The 17408-nt window shown below is 39.0% G+C and overlaps 1 protein-coding gene across 7 annotated transcripts in view; it reads left to right on the forward strand.

Moving 5' to 3' along the window:
• EML5 (EMAP like 5) overlaps positions 1 to 17408 on the forward strand; it is an 87857-nt gene that overhangs the window by 5719 nt on the left and 64730 nt on the right. For 6 of the 7 annotated variants that reach the window (XM_033141500.1, XM_033141469.1, XM_033141477.1 and 3 more), the window contains 3 exons: positions 9799 to 9958; positions 13980 to 14078; positions 16971 to 17039. In XM_033141500.1, coding sequence (XP_032997391.1) covers positions 9799 to 9958; positions 13980 to 14078; positions 16971 to 17039 — 328 coding nt within the window. Of the gene's footprint in view, positions 1 to 9798; positions 9959 to 12546; positions 12609 to 13979; positions 14079 to 16970; positions 17040 to 17408 lie in introns of all 7 variants that reach the window. The other variant, XM_033141516.1, reaches the window with a different exon arrangement.

Here is a 17408-nt window from a genome sequence, read left to right on the forward strand (position 1 = left end):
TTTAAGATTATAGTCCTATAGCCACTTACACGGGACTACTTCTGAGCAGACATGCATAAATCTGCACAAGGTGACAGGTCCCTGCCCTGAGGAACTTTTCATCTAAAATTCAACACAGAGAAAACAGCAAAGGAAGGGTATTCAGTTCAGAAGTCTAGATCTAAACCCATTTATGTGGGAGCAACTCTCACTTTCTGTTATAAGCTATGATTACATTGTGTCCTATTATTTATTTTTTAAAAATGAGACCTTTTTTGTAAGCTCAGAGTAGTAAACATCAGCAGCAAACACAGTGGTTGTATTCCACTCTTGCATGCCCCTTGGGCTATTTAACTAAATTCTTTTTGTATTTGTTGAAATCTTGGGGTTCCTACTGATGCCTCCCACTTGTGCATGGATGGTGCCATTTTGGCTACACAAGCAATGACATTCACAACCTTAAATAGATGTTGAAATCATAAGAAGACAGGTCCCTGTCATGAGGAGCTTACAATCTAAAATTCAAAACAGAGGAAACAAGAAAAGGAGAATCAAATACTGCATCCTGTTCATAAGAGTAAGTACCAGGCAGGCCTATGCAGAGCCTGTCTGAGGCCTGTGGCAGGAGTCTTGTTAGAATAAAGTTATAAACTCAAACAAAAAAGCAGCCAGTCCCTCTGAGGCCTGGGGCTGCCCACCACATTTGCACGGGACTGGTATCATTGAAGTCAGTGAGGGTTACTTCTGAATAGACATGTATTGAGTTGCACAGGAAGACAGCTCTCTTCTTTGAGAAGTTCACAATCTAAAATTCAACACAGAGGAAACAAAGGGGATTCAATCAAGATTCCAATCCTGTACACAGTTACATGGGAGTAAGTTCTACTGAACTCAGTGGTAATTTCCTCCAAGTAGACATGTAGAGATTTGCACAAGAATACAGGTCTCTGCCCTAAGGAGTCTACAATCTAAAATTAAACATAGAGGAAGAAGGAAAATAAAGAACCAACTCCTATACCCACTTTTACACAGGAGTAAGTCACATTGAACTTATTGGGGAATTATTTCTGAGTAGACATGCACAGAGTTGCACAGGAAGACAAGTTTTTGCCCTAAGGAAGCATCAGTCTTTGGGGAGGGATCCCAAACCTGACCCCTCCTGCCATATTTTGTACTTGCAGAAGATGATCGCTGCTCACTTGCAAGTTCCTGGGTAAAGAATATGCAGGAGTTGCACACACAACAGTCTACTGTCTCTTGGGATTTGGGAGTTCTGTGTTTCTTTGTCCCAACTGACTAAGCTGATGGACTACCACCCATGCTTGGGCCAGATAGCCCAGAAGGTTGAAGGAAGGCAGACAGAGAAAAATAGAAGCAATACAGTTAACAAGATGGAGGGGTTGGTTTGGCTAGTACATTTGCTTCTCTCTCATGGAGCAGGCTACAACCTGTGCCATCAAGCTGGACTTCTTGGTCATTATAACTTTCACAATATGTCTGCCAGTAGCTTCATGTACAAATTTAACAGGATACAATGACAAGATTGCCCTATGTGTGACTCTTTGGGGAAGGAAATTGTGAGGAATTACAGAGGGCTGCTGTCCGGGATCTCTTTACCATAGCAATGTCACATTTGGAATACTGTGTGCAGTTATATTTGTTCAGTTGCATCTCTAAGATTTCTGAACAGTTCTTAAACACTGGGTTGGTATTTTAATCATGGATATATAAAGCTATATCTTCTGATGGCTATGCAAGAATGTTGACACAACTTGCTACTTAAAACCCATCAATGAAGAAGACAGACAAATCCAACTTGGGAGTTCTGTAATCTCTTCACTCCTGCTGAAAACCCCCAGTCCTGTGTAAATTGTCCACTATACCTCAGATAATGAAAGGAAAAGAAGCAGGGCCTCTGAATATTCTCTGAGTTGAATGAGTAGGTTCATCACTAGTTCATTCTACATAGTAACTAAGGCTACAGTCCTCCACAGTTAGTCACAGTAAGCCCCATTGAATTCCATATTAACAATTCCATTGTTAATATTGTGAAAGGGCATGCTCTGGAACCTGACAATTGAGTTTTAACAAGAAATTCAAATATATGAGAGAGATTGAAATTTCTTACATATATTATCATTAAAAAGTTAAAGAAAACCTTGTAGTGAATTTCATTATTAAACTTTAATTTGGATATATTCCTTTTATCACAACAGTATTCACACAGGATGAATGGATTAATTTTACAGTGCAGTTATCTGACAACAAAATAAATGTCTTCCTGACTTTTAGAACTATGTCAATCCTTGTTCTCAGTTTATAATCCCTCAGCAAGAACAAGCAAGGTGCATTTTGCTTTATCTTTCATCAACACAAGGTTTCAGACAGTATCTGGGTAATTTATGAAGATTTATTAAGATTAGTCTGTGAGTTTTTAAGCTTGATTTCTTTTTAGGACTCCAGAATAGAATTTGAAAACCAGAGTTTGAAATTTTGCACTTTTATATGAAACTGCAGCCATATTATTTGATCATTTATCTGGAGTTAAAATGGTCCTGAAAATAAGCTTTATTGTGGCAATCTAACCTCCAGAATATCACCTTACCTGCCTGGGTGTTCCTAAAGGCCTGTTCATGTACTACTTTGTTCCTGGGGGATCTGCCTGGCATGTTAAAACATATCACCTTGGTAAATGGACATCAGAAAGACAATATATAATGCATTTTCAAGCCAAAAGCACTGCTCTGCTTTCCTGCATGGTTCCATAGTATGCCAACATATTCATGACTCTTCTAGAACAATGCTTCCTCTGCTCCTATCCACAAAGGTATCTCATCTATCTAAGACTGATGGCATCATCTAGGCCACAGGTAGGAAGGTCTTGAGAAATTCCCCCGGGACTTCCAACAATATTCAACCCAGCATCACTCTGAGCTTGGACCAGTCCATGCAGCAGATTCACATTTTGCATACTACTCTGCAACCACACAATGGTTATTGGGAACTAGGGATAGATGAGAAACTGATTCAGTTTGCATTTAAAAGTGAGCCTACCTAATTTGTACTTTCCGAAACAACACAAGAACCGAAACATGACCTCAATCAATATTCACACTGAATTTTGCAATGTTGTTCTCTAGTCAGGTAATGTGTTCATATATGAGTGAAAACAACATACAAAAAAGCATTATATTATGGGAATGGGGGGGGAAAGTATATTAGGAAGTAGTAAGGGATGCGGGTGGCGCTGTGGTCTAAACCACAGAGCCTAGGGCTAGCCGATCACAAGGTTGGTGGTTCAAATCCCCGCAATGGGGTGAGCTCCCATTGCTCGGTCCCTACTCCTGCCAACCCAGCAGCTCGAAAGCACTTCAAAGTGCAAGTAGATAAATAGGTACAGCTCTGGCGGGAAGGTAAATGGCGTTTCTGTGTGCTGCTCTGGTTCTCCAGAAGCAGCTTAGTCCTGCTGACCACATGACCCGGAAGCTGTACGCTGGCTCCCTCGGCCAATAAAGCGAGATGAGCGCTGTAACCCCAGAGTCGTCCACGACTGGACCTAACAGTCAGGAGTCCCTTTACCTTTACCATGCAAAATGACCATGCAAAATGTGCTAGTAGTGTAGCATAGCAGGGAGGGCACATTCTGTGGTTTGGTTCGCCTCAGGTGCCAAAATGTATTGGGCTTGCCTTGACCACACCGGACAACTATCAGAAGAAAATGGACCCCTTAAAGGCACATTTGATATACCACAAGTATCCACCAAATAAACTGAACACGTTGATTGACATGCCCAGACTGGTACCCAGGAATTACCTGCTGCAACAGGGGTTCTTAACCTGTGCTCCATGGACCTCTGGGGTCATAATATTTATACACGCATTTGATTGTAGAAAACCTCAAAGTGGTTTACAAAAAAGGTAAATCTATAAAATAAGGAAAAAATTACAATACAAGAAGTTAAAATACCAAAGCAGTTTAAAATTCACACTAGCTTTTATGCGCATCTGGATAGGCTTGACTAAACAAATTATAGGACCTAATAACATCATACACTGGCTTATCTTCCAATGTAATATATGCCCTCATCTCAAAGCAGTACCATTCTGCTTTCTACATAGAACAAAATGGTCAATCTTTATGCTAAAAAGACCAGTTCAAACCAAAGTTCAAAGAGGATAGAAGTGAAAAGAGCTGTGAAGAAGAAACCCCAGGAAATTAGTTAAAAATCTTTTGAGAGGCACAGGGGAAGAGGAAACTATCCAGTAGACAGCAGCTGGATTTCTGATGGGCAATTTCTGAAGGCATGGGCGAGCCTTTAGAAGAAAAGGGGGAAAGGAGATTTAGAGGGATTGTTTGTGTTTTATCTGCTGAATTTCCTCTTTTTCTGTTGCAACCTTTAAGGCTAGGCTTGCCCATTGACCTGAACTCCCACAGGCCTCTTTGCTTGGCCTTAATTCTACATAATTTTAGACATTTGGTTAAAATGCACCTGTTTTGGTAGGCTTTTGGAGAAGAGACATGATTAGATAAATTGATTGTCATTGCTGTTATTAATAAATTGTTATGTGTTGCTATGTTTGGTGGTGTGTTTTCATGGGGTTTACTTTTTGTTTTAATCTTGTCTGATTTTGTTGTAAGCCACCCTGTAAAGGGAGGGGAATGAATGAATGAATAAGAAAGAAAGATCTGAAATTTTAGATGAGGAAAATCTGGTGGAAATATTTTTTGTCCTCATTTGACAAAGGGAAATATAATTTTGGACTGCACTGCTCTACAAGATTCACCTAGTAATATACAGTACCTTAAAGTTTTTGAGAGATAAGTGGGATGTAATGTCATGTGCCTAATTCAGGACCACTGTCATAAACACTAAAGCAATTATATCAAGAAATTAGGATCTATAAGCTGTGTTCTGCTGCTGTTATCTGAAGGTGAGAAATTCCAACACTCATTCCTATAAAAATATAAATGTAAATAGTTCATCTATTTTATTTGGCTTAGGGAACATCAATGTATAGTTTGTTGTGTATGTAAGATCCTGCAGATGTAATAAAATGACTGATTGAGATTTGCTGTTCTTTCTACTTAATGACACTGTTATTAAGGGAATAAAGGTGCTGCTGTCACTTCATGTGTTTCCCTCTCCTGTTTTCCTAATAATAATGTGTAGTTTAACACAACATGCTATGGGTGGGATTCCACTTGCACAATGAGGCTTAGCCATCCCCCTGCAGCCCTGAAATTGGCTCTGGGGAGGTCAGGAGAGCCCACAGAACAGGTCGGGGATTGTTCCATCTGGCAAGCTGAAGAGTATGGTGTTGAGTTACACCCTATATGCTTCTGTACCTTGAATATCAACAGCTGGTGATGTGATGTGGGCATGGTGAAACACACAGCAAAATGTATGTGGTGCTACAGTAGACGAGATGTTAGACGGGAAAGAGACCTATAGTGGTGGCAGTTCCATGGCTCTCTTAATGTAATTTTGAGTTCCACCTTGTGTTATATATTTTCTAGTGTCCCATGATCTGGGTTTCTATAGAGAACTAGCTGACCCGGCCACGCGTTGCTGTGGTTTTTTTATGTTTTTTATGATTGTATTGATTTAGTGAAATTGAAGAAGTTCCCCTGTTCAACTTCCGTCTGCCCCTCCTCTCCCCCCTGTTTTCAATTACTCTCTTTTTGCCCCCCTTTTCAATTACCCTCTTTTCTGTTCCTCCCCCTTTCAATGGTTTTGTGAAATTGAAGAAGTTCCTCTATTCAACTTCTGTCTGCCCCTTTTCTTTCCTTCTTTTCAATTACCCTCTTTTTGCCCCCCTTTTCAATTACCCTCTTTGCGGCACCCCCTGTTTTCAATTACCCTATTCCCCCCATTTTCAATTACCCTCTTTTGCCCCCCCCGTTTTCAATTACCCTCTATTCAACTTTCATCTGCCCCTTCTCTTCCCCCCATTTTCAATTACCCTCTTTTCGGGGGGCCCTTTTAAATTACCCTCCTTTTGGCCCCCCTTTTAATTACCCTCTTTGCGGCACCCCCCCGTTTTCAATTACCTTATTTTTGCCCCCCCCCGTTTTCAATTACCCTCTTTTGGCCCCCCTTTTCAATTACCCTCTTTTTGGCCCCCCCTTTCAATTACCCTATTTGCGGCACCCCCCATTTTCAATTACCCTATTTTCAGCCCCCCTTTTCAATTACCGGTTTGCAATATTGCAAATGGCTGACGGAGCTGTGCCAGGGGGAAGCTGTATTAGCTGCAGTACCAGTATAACCGTTGCTAGAGGGCTGTTTTGCTTGTGACATCTAATAGTGGTGCCAATGTTCAGCTTTTGTAGCTGCAGTACCAATATTTGCAATATTGCAAATGGCTGACGGAGCTGTGCCAGGGGGAAGCTGTATTAGCTGCAGTACCAGTATAACCGTTGCTAGAGGGCGCTGTTTTGCTGGTGATGTCTAATGTGTGCGACAAATTTTTGGCATTTATTCTTTATTTTAGGTATATCAGGTGTGGGTTTTTTCGAATTTATATGATGCCAGATCCTTCCTTGATGGTCATGTTATGCTTTGTCCTAATTTGATGCGATTTGGTTCAGCGGTTACAGAGCACAGTAGTCTCCGACGTGCACACAATGGGAACATTGATATATATATATATATATATATATATATATATATATATATGCGTGTGTGTGTGTGTGTGTGTGTGTGTGTATATATATATATATATATATATATATATATATATATATATATCTCAGCCCTTACCAGCAGTGTCTTCCACAAAGTGAAAATGGGATCAGAAATTAAAATGTTTTCCTTACTGCACTGATTCTTATGACAGTGCTCCCCCGCCTCATTCAGACTTATTTTCTAAATGATGATTCTTATTGATCGTAGAAATAGAGCAAGAAAATGAATGTGTGTGTATGAGTCAAAGACAATGTCTGTGTGCAATGACATGTTCCCTATTACCATTGTTGTGTACCAAGAAATAGTTAATAAGCTGGAAGATCACCAGACTGTCACTAGGCAGCTTAACTAGATGAATCTTGCCCTTTAATGAAGACTCTAAAAGTGCTTCTTTCTTGAGGATATACCAGATAGGGGTGCAAGATTACAACCTGCAGAATGATGCAGTGGAAAATTGTGCAGCTCATATACCTCTCATCTGATTTTTCACCTGGCTCCTCTTCCCGTGCCTGCCATTGAACAAGTAGGTGAAGGACAGGAGGAAGGTGTATAAGAGGAGTGGAGAAGGAAAGGCAAGAAGGGATGGTGGCTGCACAATCTCCCACAGCCTTGTTTGTTTGCTTGCTTTGATCATCTTGTTTTAATTTGCATTTTGTTAGATTCTTTGTCCTTCCTCACTTTTGGGGCACCAGGGGCTGCAGTAAAGAAATTGAGATGGGAGAATATATTTTCCAATAAAACATGGCAAACATGTGTTTACAAGCTTGCGTTTTTGCGGTATTGTGAATGTGGTAGCAGATGGGTTTTTTATAGGGGAGAATTAGCTGTTGGGCTGGCATCAGGGGTTGGTATAATAGGGTATGTACAAAGGCTCACACCCCAGTAGAGGGCCCACTACCAATCATTGGTGTCTGGTGGTCACGCTGCTTCTCCTTGATGCTTTCCTGTCCTCAGTAAATAAGCCGTCTGTGCGAATGAGAAGAAGCAGTACACTGTATCTGCTTTATTCCCTCTTCCTTCAGGAAGTGCTGCTGATTTGAGCCCAGAGGGAGAGGCAGTAGCAAGAGCAGGGAGGAGGTAGACCCATTGAGACCATTGTGCCCAAATGGGGAACCAGCCCTGGCAGAAGGAAGTGGTGTTGTTAAAGGAAGTCTCAGTGGGTGGGTATTACTTTACACCCAAGGTCTAATGGGGATTTGAGTACTCACAAAACAATTTCCTCTCATGTCACTTTGGTTAGTAACCCTGGGTACTTTTTTATTCAGAAGTGTGCAATGGTTGGCTTGCTTGACTCATTCTATCTTATTTTTTCTTCAAACACCGCTAGTATATTGCATCTTATTCGCTGAACTTCTCTCCTGCTATTTGCTTGTGGCAAATTGTGGTTTATCATTCATTTAATCTGTAGGGAATTATGTCCAGAAGATATTGCCTTAGAGGAACTGGACTAGAGGACTTTTCTTTGCCGCTATGATTCTAATCACTTACCCTATTGCCTTTTGTAGCTACAGTCAAATATTTAACTAAAATGTAAGAAAGCCTCAATGTTAAAAATAACATTTTAAACTGAGGGAGAGGGAAATGGGCCCTTTTGTGTAATAATATATAAGCCATCTCCTTGGTAATATATTACCAGTGCTTATTTCTATGCCACTTTACTCTGACTGCTTGACCTTTTTTGTCTTATGTATAATATACAGCTTTTCTTCAAATAATTAATCTTGCCCAAAGGCTAAAAACAGACCATCTGCCTAAGTACTTAAAACTAGGTCATATATTCTGGTTATATTTTAATTATAGGGGTTAGTTCATTTCTGTTGGTCTTTTTTCTTTTATTCTTAGCGGAGCCACACAGATTGTTATTCACCTGAGCTGAGGTTTAACTGCTCACAAATTTTCTCTCATTAGTCAGTCATCTTAGCCAGTTGCAATTAGTTTTCCGTTCTATATTTAGATACTATTAGCACTGCAGGCAGGGAAAAAGAGAGAAAAGAAAATGAAAAATAAAGCTATCGGAGCCTAATGACCTGGTTCCCTCTTCTTTCTTTTTTCCATTCTTCAAATACAGTATGTCAAATTTGCCGGGGAAATCTGAAGCCTCCCATATTAAATACCTTCTGGAGGACAGGTCAAATGATATTACCCTGACTGTGGCAAAGTTTCTTTCGGAGGTCGCAAGAAACAAAGACCATCATGCTCTAGACATAACAAAATGACTACCTTGGTCTCTTTTGCCTGTTGTTTGGTTGTTTTAACTGTATCTTGTTTTGAAACTGTTTTGTGGGTCCTATGGACCGCTATATATATATATATATATATATATAATGTCTAATTTCCTGCTTTGTATGTGCGTGAGTGCGTGTGTGCATGTATGTGGACCATATCCACCCAAGGAGAGGAACAAAACTCAACAAAAAAAACACAATAACAAAATATTAAAATTAAAACAAGTACAAACATTCAGCAATATATTAAAACATAATTCAGTAAGTTATATTCAGCTAGAATAAAAAATAACTTTTATAGCTACAGTAATGATACATAATTAAAACAACAGCATGATCAATAAAACACATCAGTTAAAATCTGTTTGAAAGGTGGTTTTAAAAAGTCTGTTTTAATACAGGGACTGATTAGCCACATATCCCTTAAGAGGAAGTTGCATAAGGTAGGAGCCATTACTGAGAAGACCCTGTCCCCAGTGCTACCAAACTAACTACAGTAAATGTAAAGACAGTCCAATAATCAAGGCCTTCAATACTAATCTTAAAAACAGGGCCAGCCCAAGACATTTTGGCACCTGTGGTGGACCCCAAAATGGCACCCCCTTCCCTGCCAGGGTGAGAGACAATCTACATCAGGGACAAGGGGGAAAGGAAGATTGACATCAGGATCTGCTGTCCTGTGGATCATGCGCCTGAGGTGGTTGCCTCACCTGGTCTCATGGGTGGGCCAGCCCTGTTTAAAACGCAGGTATAGAAAAAGATGGTTAGACATATTAGCTGTAACACCTTTGAATGAAAGATCAGAACTGTATTTATTTTTTATAGAAAGTTTTATTGTATTCAGAATGCTGAACAGCTGTTTTAAATTTTAATAACAACTTCCCCCTATGTTTCTTTTTTCCAAGTCTTGCTTTGCATCCTGAACGAGTATTGGTGGCAACAGGTCAAGTTGGGAAAGAACCGTATATCTGTGTTTGGGACTCGTATACTGTGCAGACAATATCAGTAATGAAAGATGTTCATACACATGGTATAGCTTGCTTGGCATTTGACGTAGATGGTCAGGTACGTGTATGTGTTTAGTTCTCTGGTTTAATGAGTGCATGATATGTATCATTTTGCTATAAATCCTGCTGTACATACTGAGTTTGGGAGACAAATTAACTGAAATGCTCATTTTTTAAACATACTTTTATAGACGTTTAAAAATATGGACATGAGACAAATTAAGGCACATTTACACAGCTAAGATGGGTCCTGCATCATTCTAAAAAACAGGCAGCAAAGTTATTGCATGTGAGTGGCCTGGTAAGCCAACCTATGGCTTACTGCAGTAGTGGTTAGTGGGGTGGTACAGGTGGTACAGCATTGCTTGCCTGCTTTCTGCTGTGCTGTAGAGTTTGTTTTTGTGTTTTCAGAATGAACTTTGTAAGTATACTGGTCAACCAGGGCCATGCAAATGCACCCTGAAGCTTCTGAAAGAATACACATTATGGTTCTGTAGTCAACAAAATCTAGCTGGGGCGGGGGAATATTCTGATGACAAAATAGTCGCTAGGATGTCCTTGCAAACAGATTGGAATAAATGTGTGAATTCTAGTTATTATGTTTTTCAGTCTGTTTGCCCACACAAATTCATGTTAGTCATTTGTGGCATATTGACAGCTTGAAAAGAAATGGAGGAAACCCTTGGCAGTTTACAAAAACTTTCCTGACTGGCCACATGGAATAAATTCTTACTCGACTTAGGCAAGCACACAAATGACTTTCTACAAACCTAATTTAAGGTTCACAGTATTTATGAGTTTATGACAGTGTTATTAATTGATAGGTTTTTACTGAGACTCTTGCTTTTATATGAAAGAAACATTAACCTTATGATGTTTAGTCGCCTATCACTGACATTCAGTGGTCACTGGGAAGCACCTATTCAAAGTCAATGTGCACTTGAAACCCTGTCAGGGTAGGATAGGGAGTGAAATGAATGGAATATGGTTTTGAATAATAAAAAAAAGGCAAGCAGAAGAAAGGTCAAGCACACACCCACACATTTTTTGATTCCCTCACCCCAAAGTAGCTTTTCATATTCTTTTCTTTGTGATGCTGTTAGACATTTATTACTCGTACAGTGCAATATTTTTCATTTGAGACACATCTCTAACTATCAAGAGCATTTTGTACATCTTGCTTAATGTGTTTCTGGTAGGGGTGGCTAAACTTTGTTCCCACAGATGTTGCTAGACTAAAGCTCCCAACATTTCTAACTATTGGCCATACTTATTGGAGCTAAGGGACTTTGGATCTAACAAAATCTGGAGGACCACAGGTTAGCCACCCCTTATTGATGATGATGATGATGATGATAGGCAGCTTCCAAACTTTGTTTTGAAAGGCAGTCCTTAAAGCAATCATTGAAATGTATGTAAACAGTATTTTCCCTTTATGAACTGAGAATCTGATGCAGAAAAGACAACTGCTATTTCTGTTACTCCCTTTGGGCAATAAATGGAAACAGTTTCACCAGGTACCTCCTATCTTGGAGGCCTAAACTTGTGACATGTAGTGTCATTACTTGGGGCAGGAGTGTGAGATGGAGCTCTGATCAGAAGATAGAATCGGTGCATGGAGGTTGGAACAGGACCAGTATGTGCAATCTTGTCCCACCCCTGCCCACAGGCAGGATTCTGCATAGCATCTCATCTACTGATCTGTTTTTGCATGGTGTGCGGAGTTAGAGAAACTTTTCCTCCATCATAATACTAGACCTGAAGACTATCTAGTTAATCTCATTGGCAGGAGAAGCAGGAATAACAGTGGGAAATGACTTTTGCCTTAATGTCCACTTCGTGTGCTTGCCACAAGCTGACCACTGTGGGATACAGGGACCAGGAATCAATGTTTCATGGAACAGGGTTCTTAAATTTCCAGGTGCTTGTGTGTCATTCTCTGAGATCCTCTATGCCAGTCCAGATTTTTGGCTATGGGTTAACCTAAACTGCAGAATGGATAGTACAAAATATTTTAAAGTGATGTCTGATGTCATGTACTGTACATAAAGGGCTTGCTTGCATAGTAAGCTCAGATGTTGTCGTCTGTATAATAATGTAGAGAAATGAAAGGGAGATGCTTGGAAATATATTAAAAGAAATAAGAATTATTGGCACAATTTTGAGTTTGCACGTCACTGCTGATAATTTGCATATATGAATAATTGGTTGTCATTGCTTCATGCGTTTCCTAACTACTAGGAACATAAATCTTTGATAGAATTTAGAAACAGCACACTGCACAGTACTGGAAGATGCTAATCCCAGTTTAGTGGTATGGAAAGATGCTTTGGAAGGTTGCCAGTTTCTGGACTGGCCTAGAGGATCAATAAGGAAATGGGATTATTTTTTCTTTCCCTTAATTTTTATTCTTTTAGATTCTCTATGCCAGCCTCTATATAGAATCAATATAACCTTTATAGAATTAATTTAAATTAATTACATATAAAATATGTGAAGATAATTCAATAATAAGATGTCATGTTTCACAAGAAATATGGGCTGTTTTCAAAATGTTGTGGGAGCTTACAGAATTGGCAAGCCCTTTGTATACAGGCAATGATATTACCAAAAAGGATTTGTGTACTGTTTCCATCTGCTTGGCAGGGAGGATCTATATACAAACATTTGGACTGGCATAGAAGCTCATGAAGAAATGAAACAATGAGGTAAGGAATTATTTTCATACCCTGAAAAGGTTTCTTCTACAATCTACCATGGGTTCAAATTGATTTCATCACATAACATAGGCACGAGATTAGGACAAATGAAATGCTAAGAAGTAAGGGAATGTAAAACTAAACCATGACTGTTCTCAGTTGCCAGCATGGTATCATCTAACTCTGCACTGTGATGCGAGGGTAATAAAATAAATCAAAACTACCAGCAAAAAATTACATTATGTTTATCTTCAGAGAAAACTCTCCTGGTGGCACCACAGCCTACATTAGCCCATTCTATGGCAATCCTAAAATGGACCTTATCTGTAATGGCACTGGCATTGAGGAACAGACTTCCCTATAGAACTGGGCAGACATCTACAGTGGTCTATTTTGACCACTGATTAAAAACATGCCTACATGTCAAAGCATCATATTATTATTATTATTATTATTATTATTATTATTATTATTACGACTACTGCTGCTGCTGCATTTATATACTGCCCTTCATCTGAAGATCACAGGGCAGTTTACAACATAAAACACAAAATAAAAACAAAATACATAACACAGTAAGGGGAAAAAAACCACCCAAATATTTAAAATGCCATAGATTGCTTAATTAGCTGAGGGCCTGGGAAAAGAGGAACATTCTTGACTGATGCCTAAAAATATGTAATGAAGGTGTCAGGTGAGCCTTCCTGGGGAGAGCATTGCACAAGCAGAGAGCATTCATTTTCTCTCTTTATTACTGAAAATGTTCTTTCTATGCCTTAAAATATGCACCTTCTTTCTGTAAGGTAATACATTTGGGTAGGATCCAAAGAACCCATGCACAAGTGCTTCCATCTAAATTGCCAGCTTCATGAAAACCATGGTTGGCATCCCAGAAGCCAACCTCAGGAGCTTGCAATCCCCTCCTCCTTCCTTTCTTCCTCTCTTGAGCAAATTCACTATCCTGACCCTCATCTGCTTTAACTGTGGTATTGTGTTATATCTGGATCAGTGCTAACACTGGTTAATGCTCATTCCATATTTAGGGTTTCAAACATTTTTCTAATCCTGTTGAACCTGGTTACTGGTTCTTTTCTTCTCAACTTCTTGTTTTTCATCAGAGGCTATTAATGAATTCCTTGTTGAGAAGAATGGCAGATGTGGAGAAGAAGCTCTGTAGCCCAAATACAACAACCCTATGGCCCTTTGGATCCTGGCCTCTGTCTTTAGGAAGTTTGTAGTATCTGGCTGACTTTTTCAAATAATGTGTGTCATTAGATTATCATTTGGTTGAGTTCTCCCACTCACAAATTACAGAGCACATTGTTATTTTAAGTGTTAATATCTTCTTTTATTCTCTTCTAACATTTTGGAAACGTTCAGCGTTTACTTTCTGTTGGTTTGGATTCAAAAAATACAATCTGTGTGTGGGACTGGAGAAAAGGAAAGATGTTGTCTATGGCACCTGGTCATACAGACAGGGTAAGTTAAATTTTAAAAATAAGAGTGTATATCGAATTTTGGGTTGTCAAAATTTTGCATGTATTTTAGGAATATGTTTTCTGGGTGTTTCTTTATGTTGGTTAGAGCATATTTTGATGACTATACTAGAACACAGGGGGTATTTTTTTTTAAAGTGAAATGACAATTTGAGTTTGCCCCTCAAAACATATTGGTATTCTTGGAATAAAGTAAATAAGTAGCACCTTAATATTTCATCATAACATTTTTGTACTGTTATATACTTGTACCCCTTGCTTCTTTATTTGCCTGGTTTGGGATGTCCCAACCCAGTGATCCCATGCGCCGACACAAATCTTATAGGCCTGGTTTGGAAGTACAAGCACCAGTTTGCTAAAACATAGATTAGCAATCTGTGAATGGGCACCATGCTTGCATAGGCATCCCATACTCCTTTATTCATGAGCATGACAATCCTGGTTAGCTTAAACTACAGTTCCCTGTTACATCCAAAACAAGGAACTTGGATTTCATGTCGGTTTTCTAACTAGGATCTTAAATGACATTCAGTCTGTAATTATTCATCTCTAGCTTTGCAGATTTACGAGTATAAGAGATTCATTTGTCAATCAGATGAAGGTCTACTCAATCCAGTATTCTGTTTCCAATAGTAGTCAGCCAGATGCTTCTCAGCACTCACAGTTAAGTTGTGAAGGTGGTTCTAACATCAATTTGTATTAAGAAGTATACAATCCTCAGTACCTAAAATGTCATTTAGTTATAGCTAATACCTGAATTATGGGACCCAGGTGGTGCTGTGGGTTAAACCACAGAGTCTAGGGCTTGCTGATCAGAAGGTCGGCGGTTCGAATCCCTGCCACAGGGTGAGCTCCCGTTGCTCGGTCCCAGCTCCTGCCCACCTAGCAGTTTGAAAGCACGTCAAAGTGCAAGTAGATAAATAGGGAGCGCTCCATGGGAAGGTAAACGGTGTTTCCGTGCACTGATCTGGTTCACCAGAAGCAGCTTAGTCATGCTAGCCACATGACTCGGAAGCTGTCTGCGGACAAACGCTGGCTCCCTCGGCCTATAGAGTGAGATGAGCGCCGCAACCCCAGAGTCGGATATGACTGGACCTGATGGTCAGGGGTCCCTTTACCTTTACTAATACCTGAATTAATCGTCTTAGATATTCATTTTATTTTTATTACAACATTTAAAGACTGGTGTTAGTCTGTGATGTTAGTTATGCTGAAAGACAGTGACTTGCCCAAGATGACATAATGAATTTCATGGCAGAGTCCAAATTTAAGCCATGACCATGCCATGTCTTGCTGGGCATAGAAACCATGGGAGCAACTCAGGAGACAGTCATTAAATATTCACATTAGTATACTTCATATTAATATATTATTAATTACCTTAAGATGATCAGTTACCACTGAAAATAATGTAAAAGCTTTAACATTGTACAGGTCATTGGAAACCTATGGTGAAATCAGATATATTCTTAAAATAATTCCGTTTTGTTTCAGTGCTTAGAATAGAGAACTGTCAAAATCAAACTTCTTTGAATTAAAAGCTGAAGTGTTAAACATTATATTTACTGTACTACTTTGAGTAGTCACCATGTGTTTACTAAGTCTACAAATATACCTTTTATCATATGTGGTGGACATGCCCAAGGGTCAAAGTCTTCTGGGATAAGATTTACAATGAACTCAAAAAGGTAATGAAAATTACCTTTAGTAAGAAACCAGAGGCTTTCCTTTTGAGCATGACCAATGAACAGATACCCAGTCAAGACAGAGTACTTTTTATGTATGCCACAACAGCAGCTAGAATTTTATTGGCAAGAAATTGGAAGGGTGAAGAGATCCCAACGGTGGAAGAATGGCAGATGAAGTTGATGGACTTTATGGAGCTTGCCGAACTGACCGCGAGAATCCGAGACCAGGGGGAGGAGAAGGTGTCGAAGGACTGGAAGAAATTTAAGGACTATTTAGTTAATGGTGTAAAATTGAATATCTGAGCAGAATTAGCTGTTAAATAGGCTTTAGCTAGATAAATTTAAATTAAAGTTTTGGTAAGAATTTTATAGTATAAGATTCAAATAAGAATGTCTGAAGATTTTGAGAATAGATTAAGAACTATGTTTCAAGTAAAGGAATCTGAGGATAAATAAGATGGTTAATAGTTATGAAAGTAGATATATAGCTACCCAAAGTATATTTGAATTAACAATGCAGTGGAGGGTGTGGGGGAAGTCCTCCATGCGTAGAAGATAGAATAAGAATGAGATAAAGATAAGTGTTTAGACAGGTTTGTATGTGCTTTTCTTATGTTTATTGTGTTGTTGTTTGATTTGTTTGATATTGTATCTTGTATTTTCAGTGTATTGGTGTATGTCTTGTTTTCTTTATATATGCATATGGAAAAATAATAAAATCTTTAAAAAAAACAAAAAAACAAATATACCTGTTGAGTGGTATCCAAGAAAGTACAGTAGTTCTGTTCATGCAAGGATTTCTGTTTGTGCAATGGAACTCCCCCTTCCTTTTGTCTCCCTCCATGCCCTCCCCAGATTTGTTCCAGAGGGTTGGGGGAACTACCAGAACAGATTTAGAGGGTGCAGATGGGGAAGAGGGAAGGAGAGGGAAGCCAGAAGTCCTTGCATAATAGAACAGCCTTGATAGATACTGCCTGGTTTATTTATTTTTTTGATCAGTCTAGAAACATTTAACCAGGTGAAAAATATTTCAAGTTGGTAGTTATTACCATTATTTCAATCTGGTAGTTTCTGGGTTTTTCTCGTTTTCATGCAAATGATCACCTTTCTTTGTTCATTGATATTTTCAGATTAAGTGAAATACATTTTCAAAACCTTTGATTTTTTTTCTTCTCTCCCTCCTGTAGATATTTGATATTTCTTGGGACTTGTACCAACCAAACAAACTTGTCAGCTGTGGTGTAAAACACATCAAGGTAAGACAATATGTTTTGTCTGAATGGTATTCAACTGTTTTATTCAGAGTACACCTATTCAAAATATTGGACCAAACTTAGTCATATTCCTTAATTTCAGTAGGTCTACTCTGAGTGAAACCTAGTTGACTATTGCCCTATATGTTTTATTTTTATTTTTAACAACTTTGTAAATTGAATAGCAGTTTCAGTGAACAGTTAGTGAACAGTTATTAGCTCATTAACATGTCAGTCTATGATTAGGTGGGTTTTCCATAAAATTTTGAACTGGAAATTTCTCATCATACCCCAACATTTGACGAATCAGGCAGTCTTGTCTTTAGGAGTCATTGCAGTGATGGATTTCATTCTCCTAGTGGGGATAATGCT

This window comes from Lacerta agilis, chromosome 1 (assembly GCF_009819535.1).
Source record: "Lacerta agilis isolate rLacAgi1 chromosome 1, rLacAgi1.pri, whole genome shotgun sequence".
NCBI classification, from domain to species: Eukaryota; Metazoa; Chordata; class Lepidosauria; order Squamata; family Lacertidae; genus Lacerta; species Lacerta agilis.